The 11,782-nt window shown below is 56.0% G+C and overlaps 1 protein-coding gene across 7 annotated transcripts in view; it reads right to left on the reverse strand.

Moving 5' to 3' along the window:
- The window catches only part of LOC133348840 (syntaxin-1A), a 91,591-nt gene that overhangs the window by 59,240 nt on the left and 20,569 nt on the right, over window positions 1–11,782 (reverse strand). For 3 of the 7 annotated variants that reach the window (XM_061561893.1, XM_061561895.1, XM_061561894.1), the window contains exon 3: window positions 9,530–9,629. In XM_061561893.1, coding sequence (XP_061417877.1) covers window positions 9,530–9,629 — 100 coding nt within the window. Of the gene's footprint in view, window positions 1–6,546; window positions 7,707–9,529; window positions 9,630–11,782 lie in introns of those variants that run through there. The other 4 variants (XM_061561892.1, XM_061561888.1, XM_061561890.1 and 1 more) reach the window with 4 other exon arrangements.

Below are 11,782 nucleotides of genomic sequence, written 5' to 3' on the forward strand. Positions count from 1 at the left end.
GCAACACGCTGCTGTCTCCCAGGTTGCCTGGTCGCGCTGTTGCATCGTGACGCTGCTGATTGCTACGGAGAGTGCCGGGCATGTAGCAGGTGCTGCTGCTGCTGCTATCAGTGCTGTTGCAACGACTGCACCCTCCTCCTCCTCCATCGTGAGACGTGCACGGAGAGAGGGACAGGGAGACAGGGAGTGCAGCTGCAGTAGCAGGGAGTGACGGGGTGAGAGTGACGCCGTGAGAGTGACGGAGTGAGAGAGACAGAGTGACGGAGTGAGGAGTGACGGAGTGATAGTGACGGAGTGACAGGGTGAGAGTGACGCGGTGAGAGTGACGGAGTGAGAGAGACAGAGTGACGGAGTGAGGAGTGACGGAGTGATAGTGACGGAGTGACGGGGTGAGAGTGACGAAGTGAGGAGTGACGGGGTGAGAGTGACGGAGTGAGAGTGACGGGATGAGAGTGACGGGGTGAGAGTGACGGAGTGAGAGTGACGGGATGAGAGTGACGGGGTGAGAGTGGCGGGGTGAGGAGTGACGGGGTGAGAGTGACGGAGTGAGAGTGACGGGATGAGAGTGACGGGGTGAGAGTGACGGAGTGAGGAGTGACGGGGTGAGAGTGATGGAGTGAGAGTGGCGGGGTGAGGAGTGACGGGGTGAGAGTGACGGAGTGAGAGTGACGGGATGAGAGTGACGGGGTGAGAGTGACGGAGTGACGGAGTGAGAGTGACGAAGTGAGGAGTGACGGGGTGAGAGTGACGGAGTGAGAGTGACGGGATGAGAGTGACGGGGTGAGAGTGACGGAGTGACGGAGTGAGAGTGACGAAGTGAGGAGTGACGGGGTGAGAGTGACGGAGTGAGAGTGACGGGGTGAGAGTGGCGGGGTGAGAGTGACGGAGTGAGAGTGACGGGGTGAGAGTGACTGAGTGACGGAGTGAGAGTGACGAAGTGAGGAGTGACGGGGTGAGAGTGACGGAGTGAGAGTGACGGGGTGAGAGTGACGGAGTGAGAGTGACGGGTGAGAGTGGCGGGGTGAGGAGTGACGGGGTGAGAGTGACGGGGTGAGAGTGGCGGGGTGAGGAGTGACGGGGTGAGAGTGACGGAGTGAGAGTGGCGGGGTGAGGAGTGACGGGGTGAGAGTGACGGGATGAGAGTGACGGGGTGAGAGTGACTGAGTGACGGAGTGAGAGTGACGAAGTGAGGAGTGACGGGGTGAGAGTGACGGAGTGAGAGTGGCGGGGTGAGGAGTGACGGGGTGAGAGTGACGGAGTGAGAGTGACGGAGTGAGAGTGGCGGGGTGAGGAGTGACGGGGTGAGAGTGACGGAGTGAGGAGTGACGGGGTGAGAGTGACGGAGTGAGAGTGGCGGGGTGAGGAGTGACGGGGTGAGAGTGACGGAGTGAGAGTGGCGGGGTGAGGAGTGACGGGGTGAGGAGTGACGGAGTGAGAGTGACGGGGTGAGAGTGACGGGATGAGAGTGACGGGGTGAGAGTGACGGAGTGAGAGTGATGGGATGAGAGTGACGGGGTGAGAGTGACTGAGTGACGGAGTGAGAGTGACGGAGTGAGAGTGACGGGGTGAGGAGTGACGGGGGTGAGGAGTGACGGGGTGAGAGTGGCGGGGTGAGAGTGACGGAGTGAGAGTGGCGGGGTGAGAGTGACTGAGTGACGGAGTGAGAGTGACGGAGTGAGAGTGACGGGGTGAGGAGTGACTGGGTGAGGAGTGACGGGGTGAGAGTGACGGGGTGAGAGTGACGGAGTGAGAGTGACGGGGTGAGAGTGACGGGGTGAGTGTGACGGGGTGAGGAGTGACGGGGTGAGAGTGACGGAGTGAGAGTGACGGGGTGAGGAGTGACGGGGTGAGGAGTGACGGGGTGAGAGTGACGGGGTGAGAGTGACGGAGTGAGAGTGACGGGGTGAGAGTGACCGGGTGAGTGTGACGGGGTGAGAGTGACGGGGTGAGAGTGACGGGTGAGAGTGACGGGGTGAGAGTGACGGGGTGAGAGTGACGGGGTGAGAGTGACGGAGTGAGAGTGACGGGGTGAGAGTGACGGAGTGAGGAGTGACGGGGTGAGAGTGACGGGGTGAGGAGGGACGGGGGAAAAGTGACGGGGTGAGAGTGACGGAGTGAGGAGTGACGGGTGAGAGTGACGGGGTGAGGAGTGACGGGGTGAGAGTGACGGGGTGAGAGTGACGGAGTGAGAGTGACGGGGTGAGGAGTGACGGGGTGAGAGTGACGGGGTGAGGAGTGACGGGGTGAGAGTGACGGGGTGAGAGTGACGGAGTGAGAGTGACGGGGTGAGAGTGACGGGGTGAGAGTGACGGGGTGAGAGTGACGGAGTGAGAGTGACGGGGTGAGAGTGACGGGGTGAGAGTGACGGGGTGAGAGTGACGGGGTGAGAGTGACGGGGTGAGAGTGACGGGGTGAGAGTGACGGGTGAGAGTGACGGAGTGAGAGTGACGGGGTGAGAGTGACGGAGTGACGGGGTGAGAGTGACGGGGTGAGAGTGACGGGGTGACGGGGTGAGAGTGACGGGGTGAGAGTGACGGGGTGAGAGTGACGGGGTGAGAGTGACGGGGTGAGAGTGACGGAGTGAGAGTGACGGGGTGAGAGTGACGGAGTGACGGGGTGAGAGTGACGGGGTGAGAGTGACGGAGTGACGGGGTGAGAGTGACGGGGTGAGAGTGACGGGGTGAGAGTGACGGGGTGAGAGTGACGGGTGAGAGTGAGGGGGTGACGGGGTGAGAGTGACGGAGTGAGAGTGACGGGGTGAGAGTGACGGAGTGAGAGTGACGGAGTGACGGGGTGAGAGTGACGGGGTGAGAGGGACGGGGTGACGGGGTGAGAGTGACGGAGTGAGAGTGACGGGGTGAGAGTGACGGGTGAGAGTGACGGGGTGACGGGGTGAGAGTGACGGAGTGAGAGTGACGGAGTGAGAGTGACGGAGTGAGAGTGACGGGGTGAGAGTGACGGGGTGAGAGTGACGGGGTGAGAGTGACGGGGTGAGAGTGACGGAGTGAGAGTGACGGGGTGACGGGGTGAGAGTGACGGAGTGAAAGTGACGGAGTGAGAGTGACGGGGTGACGGGGTGAGAGTGACGGAGTGAGAGTGACGGGGTGAGAGTGACGGGTGAGAGTGACGGGGTGAGAGTGACGGGTGAGAGTGACGGAGTGAGAGTGACGGGGTGAGAGTGACGGGGTGAGAGTGACGGGGTGAGAGTGACGGGGTGAGAGTGACGGGTGAGAGTGACAGAGTGAGAGTGACAGAGTGAGAGTGACGGGTGAGAGTGACGGGGTGAGAGTGACGGGGTGAGAGTGACGGGGTGAGAGTGACGGGGTGAGAGTGACGGGGTGAGAGTGACGGGGTGAGAGTGACGGGGTGAGAGTGACGGGGTGAGAGTGACGGGGTGACGGGGAGAGTGACGGAGTGACGGAGTGAGAGTGACGGGGTGAGAGTGGACGGGGTGAGAGTGACGGAGTGACGGAGTGACGGAGTGACGGGGTGAGAGTGACGGAGTGACGGGGTGAGAGTGACGGAGTGACGGAGTGAGAGTGACGGAGTGAGAGTGACGGAGTGACGGAGTGAGAGTGACGGGGTGAGAGTGACGGGGTGAGAGTGACGGGGTGAGAGTGACGGGGTGAGAGTGACGGAGTGAGAGTGACGGAGTGAGAGTGACGGGGTGAGAGTGACAGAGTGACGGGGTGAGAGTGACGGGGTGAGAGTGACGGAGTGACGGGGTGAGAGTGACGGAGTGAGAGTGACGGAGTGAGAGTGACGGGGTGAGAGTGACGGAGTGACGGAGTGAGAGTGACGGGGTGAGAGTGACGGAGTGACGGGGTGAGAGTGACGGGGTGAGAGTGACGGAGTGAGAGTGACGGGGTGAGAGTGACGGAGTGAGAGTGACGGGGTGAGAGTGATGGGGTGAGAGTGATGGGGTGAGAGTGACGGGGTGAGGAGTGACGGGGTGAGAGTGACGGAGTGACGGGGTGAGAGTGACGGAGTGAGAGTGACGGGGTGAGGAGTGACGGGGTGAGAGTGACGGGGTGAGAGTGACGGGGTGAGGAGTGACGGGGTGAGAGTGACGGAGTGAGAGTGACGGGGTGAGGAGTGACGGGGTGGGAGTGACGGGGTGAGAGTGACGGGGTGAGGAGTGACGGGGTGAGAGTGACGGGGTGAGAGTGACGGGGTGAGAGTGACGGGGTGAGAGTGACGGGGTGAGAGTGACGGGGTGAGAGTGACGGGGTGAGAGTGACGGGGTGAGAGTGACGGGTGAGAGTGACGGGGGTGAGAGTGACGGGGTGAGGGTGACGGGGTGAGAGTGACGGGGTGAGAGTGACGGGGTGAGAGTGACGGGTGAGAGTGACGGAGTGAGAGTGACGGAGTGAGAGTGACGGGGTGAGAGTGACGGGTGAGAGTGACGGGGTGAGAGTGACGGAGTGAGAGTGACGGGGTGAGAGAGTGACGGGGTGAGAGTGACGGGGGGAGAGTGACGGTGTTAGAGTGACGGGGTGAGAGTGACGGGGTGAGATTGACGGAGTGAGAGTGACGGGTGAGAGTGAAGGGTGAGAGGTGACGGGTGAGAGTGACGTGAGAGTGAGAGTGACGGAGGTGAGAGTGACGGGGTGAGAGTGACGGGGGTGAGAGTGACGGAGTGAGAGTTACGGGTGAGAGTGACGGTGGTGAGAGTGACCGGGGTTGAGAGTGACGGGGTGAGAGTGACGGAGTGAGAGTGACGGAGTGAGAGTGACGGGTGAGAGTGACGAGGGTGAGAGTGACGGGGTGAGAAGTGACGGGGTGAGAGTGACGGGGTGAGAGTGACGGAGTGAGAGTGACTTGGGGTGAGAGTGGACGGGGGTGAGAGTGACGGGGTGAGAGTGACGGAGGTGAGAGTGACGGGTGAGAGTGACGAGAGTGTGAGAGTGACGGGGTGAGAGTGACGGAGGGTGAGCAGTGAGTGAGAGTGACCGGAGTGAGAGTGACGGGTTGAGAGTGACGGGTGAGGAGTGACGGGGGTGAGAGTGACGGGGTGAGAGTGACGGGGGTGAGAGTGACGGGTGAGTGATACGGAGTGACGGGGTGAGAGTGACGGAGTGAGAGTGACGGGGTTGAGAGTGACGGGGTGGAGTGAGGGGTGAGAGTGACGGGGTGAGAGTGACGGAGAGTGAGAGTGAGGCGGGTGAGAGTGACGGAGTGAGAGTGACGGAGTGAGAGTGACGGGGTGAGAGTGACGGGGTGAGAGTGACGGGGTGAGAGTGACGGAGGTGAGAGTGACGGGGTGAGAGTGACGGGGTGAGAGTGACGGGTGAGAGTGACAGAGTGAGAGTGACGGGTGGAGTGACGGAGTGACGGGGTGAGAGTGACGGGGTGAGAGTGACGGGGTGAGAGTGACAGAGTGAGAGTGACGGAGTGAGAGTGACGGGGTGAGAGTGACGGGGTGAGGAGTGACGGGGTGAGAGTGACGGGGTGAGAGTGACGGGGTGAGAGTGACGGGGTGAGAGTGACGGGGTGAGGAGTGAGGGGTGACGGGGTGAGAGTGACGGGGTGAGAGTGACGGGGTGAGAGTGACGGAGTGAGGAGTGACGGGGTGAGAGTGACGGGGTGAGAGTGACGGGGTGAGAGTGACGGGGTGAGAGTGACGCGGGGCACGCACAGGCGGCGGACTGCAGCAGGGAATCGCCAGGGATTGTGCATCAGCAGCGGTCGGCGGAGAATCGTTGATGCAAGGAGCCACTGATGCAGGAAGGGACGGAGGAGAGAGGGAGGTGGGGAGGAGGGAGGGGGAGGGAGGGGCAGGGTGGGGGAGGTGGGGGGGATGGAGGGGCAGGGTGGGGGAGGGGGGGCAGGGTGGGGGAGGTGGGGGGGATGGGCAAGGGGGGAGGGAGGGGTCACCCAGACTCGCGACGTGCGTGGAATAAACACCGCGACCCGCAACCCGAGCAGCAGAGACGTGAATCACCACCATCAACACCATCATCATCACCACCATCACCACCATCACCACGGCCACCATCATCATCACCACCATCATCATCACCACCATCATCATCATCATCACCATCACCACCATCATCATCATCACCACCATCATCACCATCGCCACCATCACCACCATCATCACCAACACCACCACCGTTACCACCACCCTCGCCACCACCACCACCACCATCAGCACCGCGGCACGGAGCGTGGTGCGACGGGAGTGAGCTGGGTGACAAGGAGTTGGCCAGACATCCCAGCGCTGTGGACACTCTCCTGGAACGGAGTCCCGAGACCCAGGGGGCCAATTAAACCATCACCGTCTTCACCAAAGACAAAGATCCCCCGTATAGCCCGAACAGACTGTGGGGGGCAATTGCTGTTAGCGCGCATCGATGAAGACGGCACACGAGGGGGTGGGGTGGCCAAAACCACGCCAGACCGCCTTTGTCTCCCCAGTGGCGATGTTTACACAACGCACCAGGTACTCATTTTAGGCCGAGTCGACCTAGAGGAGGCCCAGGACTGGTTCAGATAATCGTCACCGGTGTTGGCCGTGAACGGGAATCGTGCTGGGCTCACCGGGTTCATAGCGTGGCGAGGCGCTAACCACTACACCACCACTCCCCCTGTCTTCACCACCACCACCATCATGATCATCACTAACCAGCCAACCGTCATCACCACCACCACTATCATGATTATCACTAACCAGCCAACCGTCATCACCACCACCACTATCATGATTATCACTAACCAGCCAACCGTCATCACCACCACCGCTATCATGATCATCACTAACCAGCCAACCGTCATCACCACCACCACCATCATGATCATCACTAACCAACCAACCGTCATCACCACCACCACTGTCATGATCATCACTAACCAGCCAACCGTCATCACCACCACCACCACTATCGTGATCATCACTAACCAGCCAACCGTCATCACCACCACCACCACCATCATGATCATCACTAACCAGCCAACCGTCATCACCACCACCACTCTCATGATCATCACTAACCAGCCAACCGTCATCACCACCACCACTATCATGATCATCACTAACCAGCCAACCGTCATCACCACCACCACTATCATGATCATCACTAACCAGCCAACCGTCATCACCACGACCACTATCATGATCATCACTAACCAGCCAACCGTCATCACCACCACCACTGTCATGATCATCACCAACCAGCCAACCGTCATCACCACCACCACTATCATGATCATCACTAACCAGCCAACCGTCATCCCCATCACTAACCATCACCATCGCCAAGCATCTTTATCACCAATCAACCATCACCACTACCATCGTCTCCACTGGAAATGCTCATTTTCTGAACGCATTCCCTCTCATCTCACTCTCCTCCCCTCTGCGCGCTCTCCTACCTCTCAACTCACCCGAAGCCCCTCCAGTCAGCCTTTCAAGACACAACGGACAATAAACCTTCGCTCAGTGCGGCCTAGAGCTCTCTTCCCCCAGCCATCCGTGCTGGCGACTCTGTTAGCCATGTTCAAGTCCAGACCCTCCTCTCCTCCTCTGTCTATGACTGCCTCTCTCTCTCTCTCTACCTGTGAATAAACAAACCACCTTCATCCCGGCATATCCGTGTCCCACTGTTCCTGTAAAGTGTCTGTAGATGCGTTCGTGCTTGGATGCTACTTAAATAAAAACGGCGTTGTAATTCAAGGAACGAAAAAAAAAGGCCGTTCAAAACGAACCCAGCGGTGCGGATGCCGAGTGTGCAGGCGGTGCAACTGCGCCGGAGCCCACGGCCTGGTGGTGAGACCCCAGGCACCACATCGAACACACGTGGCCGCCGGGTTTGGTGTGAATGACCGACGCCCGTGCGACTATTAAACTATGACACTATTAAAAAAGAAAGAAAAATGTTGATTCATTTCCAGGAAAGGCCCCACTGAGCTGCAATATCGCCTATTTTGTTTCAGAATCGATCTGGGTATCACAAATGACAGCTCAACGACGTGGCTTATGACCGTATGGAAATGCACAGCAGCCAAATACTCTAAACGCGTGTCGATTCGGAATGTGGAAGGAAAACCCGAAGGACCCGAAGAGAGAACATGCAAACTCCAAATATGCAGAAGGCATCAGGGTCGTGATCGAACCCACGACCTCCTGTGTACCAAGCGAGGGAGTTAACATCTCGCCAGACGATAGCTCCCTCAGGGTTCACCGTCAATCGCCGAGACTCGTCGTTCGCACCGAAGTTCACAGAGTCACAGCGAGGACACCGGAAACTTGCAGAGACCAAGAGACTAACACATAAACCCGTGGGATCATAACAGAGACCAACATACTCAAGTAACGACCCATAGAATCGCACAGAGAGCCACATAATCACGCCGAGAGCCATATTATCACACAGAGGCACCCATAGAAACTATTATTAAATCCTTTATATTAAGTTCACTTGCGCGCTCGCTTGCTTGCTTGCTTACGACCGTGCAAATGTTTCGGTCGTTTTTTAACCCACTTCCCGTGATCCAATCGAGCTGACATTTTGCACACAGACTCGTTGTGTGTGACAATTTATTTTCGTGAAATTTTTTTTCCATAACTTTACACTTTTTAGGAAAAAAATAATTATATTTAATTACCAATTGCTTAATGGTGGCAGGCAATCATCTGACCCATAGGTGGCAGCCATCTCAAGCCAGAGGACGAGAGGACTCTAGCCGCCACGCATATAAAGGATTTATAGTGAAAAACTTTGTTTTTACGGGTTAATTTTTTACCGGTTGAGGCCCACTGAGCTGCCATACAGAGCTCTTCTTGAGAACCAACGTGGCTATAACAAACGATAGCTCAACGAAGTGGGGCATCATCATCATCGCGTGGGAATTCATAGCAGCGGACAAATACTCCAAATGTGCGTAGTGACGTTGATTCTAAATGTGGAGGGGGGAAAAAAAACTGGAAGATGCGGGTGGAGTCGGGGTGGGTGGGTGGGTGGAGACGGGGTGGGTGGGTGGTGTCGGGGTGGGTGGGTGGAGTCAGGGTGGGTGGGTGGGTGGAGTCAGGGTGGGTGGGAGGATGGAGTCGTAGTGGGTGGGTGGGTGGAGTCGGGGTGGGTGGGTGGAGTCGGGGTGGGTGGGTGGTGTCGGGGTGGGTGGGTGGAGTCGGGGTGGGTGGGTGAGTGAGTCGGGGTGGGTGGGTGGGTGGAGTCAGGGTGGGTGGGTGGGTGGAGTCAGGGTGGGTGGGTGGGTGGAGTCAGGGTGGGTGGGTGGGAGGATGGAGTCGTAGTGGGTGGGTGGGTGGAGTCGGGGTGGGTGGGTGGAGTCGGGGTGGGTGGAGTCGGGGTGGGTGGGTGGTGTCGGGGTGGGTGGGTGGAGTCAGGGTGGGTGGGTGGATGGAGTCAGGGTGGGTGGGTGGGAGGATGGAGTCGTAGTGGGTGGGTGGGTGGAGTCGGGGTGGGTGGGTGGAGTCGGGGTGGGTGGGTGGTTACAACACGTGGACAGTTGTGGTTCGACTGCCGCGCCGGGAGATTCGCCATGGGCTGGTGTCCCGGCCACTCACTCTCGTCTGTGTTGGGTGCCGACAGGATGGCGCTGTGCTTCTTCTTCACCTCCTGAACATTCTCGGCCACCTTCTCGATGTCCCCCCGGATCTCTTCCACCTGTGAACGTTATCATCGTCATCGTTATCATCACCGATATGATCACCATCAATATTGTCATCATTATCAGCAATATCTGCATGAACTTCATGATCATCTTCTTGGTTCTTTCGGTAAAGTCACGTAGAAGGGAAGTAATAAAATAATAAAAATAAAACATAATAAAACAATTCTCACGACGTTTCGGCCACAACGCAAGCAGCCGTCTTCAGGTGAAAACCAGGTCCGTCGAGGCGACAGAGTCTGAATGAAACAGCACACGAGCTTGGAGCATATATATAAGCTGGGCGCATTGACAAAGGAATTTGCATATCAAAAGGAATTTAGCATAATTATGGGAAATGCAGGAATGTGATTAGTACTGCATATGCATGTGCGTTATGCAGGATTAACAGCATCAAAGGGAGCTGCAGTTACTGCTGCTGCTGCAGTTGCTGCTGCTGCAGTTTCTGCTGCTGCTGCAGTTGCTGCTGCTGCAGTTGCTGCTGCTGCTGTTACTGCTGCTGCACTTGCTGCTGCTGCTGCAGTTGCTGCCTTATCCATTTTAATATAACACTATGTATTATTCTACCCACCCTAATGTGTATCACACTGCTATATGTTTACTATACAATTACGACACCATACATTACTCTGCACACTGCACCATGCCAGTGAGTGGAACGCGGTCTGAAAGTCACCGTAAACGTGAACACAATCAGTTAAGATCCGAAATGGTTTATTACCATTTCGGATCTTAACTGATTGTGTTCACGTTTATGCAGGATTAACAGCATCAAATGGTTTATTACCATTTCGGATCTTAACTGATTGTGTTCACGTTTACGGTGACTTTCAGACCGCGTTCCACTCACTGGCATGGTGCAGTGTGCAGAGTAATGTATGGTGTCGTAATTGTATAGTAAACATATAGCAGTGTGATACACATTAGGGTGGGTAGAATAATACATAGTGTTATATTAAAATGGATAAGGCAGCAACTGCAGCAGCAGCAGCAAGTGCAGCAGCAGTAACAGCAGCAGCAGCAACTGCAGCAGCAGCAACTGCAGCAGCAGCAGAAACTGCAGCAGCAGCAACTGCAGCAGCAGCAGTAACTGCAGCTCCCTTTGATGCTGTTAATCCTGCATAACACACATGCATATGCAGTACTAATCACATTCCTGCATTTCCCATAATTATGCTAAATTCCTTTTGATATGCAAATTCCTTTGTCAATGCGCCCAACTTATATATATGCTCCAAGCTCGTGTGCTGTTTCATTCAGACTCTGTCGCCTCGACGGACCTGGTTTTCACCTGAAGACGGCTGCTTGCGTTGTGGCCGAAACGTCGTGAGAATTGTTTTATTATGTTTTATTTTTATTATTTTATTACTTCCCTTCTACGTGACTTTACCGAAAGAACCAAGAAGATGAATCCCTGCAGTCACGAAAGCTTTAAATCGAAATTCATGATCATCATTATTACCATTATCATCATCATCAATGTTGTCGATATCATCATTGTGATCATCATCATCTTGATCATGACGATGATCATGATGATGATATTGTCATCATCGCCATGATCAACACCTTAGATATCATCATCATGATTATCATCTACAATATTTTCATGATCTACATGATCACCATTATTACCATCATCATGAATGCCGTCGTTAGCATCATTGTGATCGACATCAACATCAAAATCATCATCACTGTCATCAACACCATCACCAACAATCATCGCCACCACTACACCTATCACTCCTATCGCCACCATCCTGTCACCTCACTCAATCATTTACCCACTCACCCACCATCTCACTCACCCATTCATTGACTCACCATCTCACTCACTCTCCCACCCGCTCAATACCTCACTCACTCAGATAAATGAGACTCCTATCATGATGTCTTGAGTTCTATCACCTGGTTACACAAAATTAACTGGACACTTAAACTCACTTCTCTGCTCACTCATTCATCGTCTCAGTCAATGATTTACCCACCTACCCACCCACCATTTCACTCATCCATTTATTAACTCACAATCTCACTCACTCATTCCCTCAGTCACTCATTCCCTGACTCACTCACTTACCTTCTCTCTCGATTTCTCACCTGCTTGAAGACCATTACCTTTAAACTTGAACTTCAACATGAACCC

The sequence above is a fragment of the Lethenteron reissneri genome, chromosome 28, assembly GCF_015708825.2.
Source record: "Lethenteron reissneri isolate LAM-NWPU_2019-01 chromosome 28, ASM1570882v1, whole genome shotgun sequence".
Taxonomy (NCBI): domain Eukaryota; kingdom Metazoa; phylum Chordata; class Hyperoartia; order Petromyzontiformes; family Petromyzontidae; genus Lethenteron; species Lethenteron reissneri.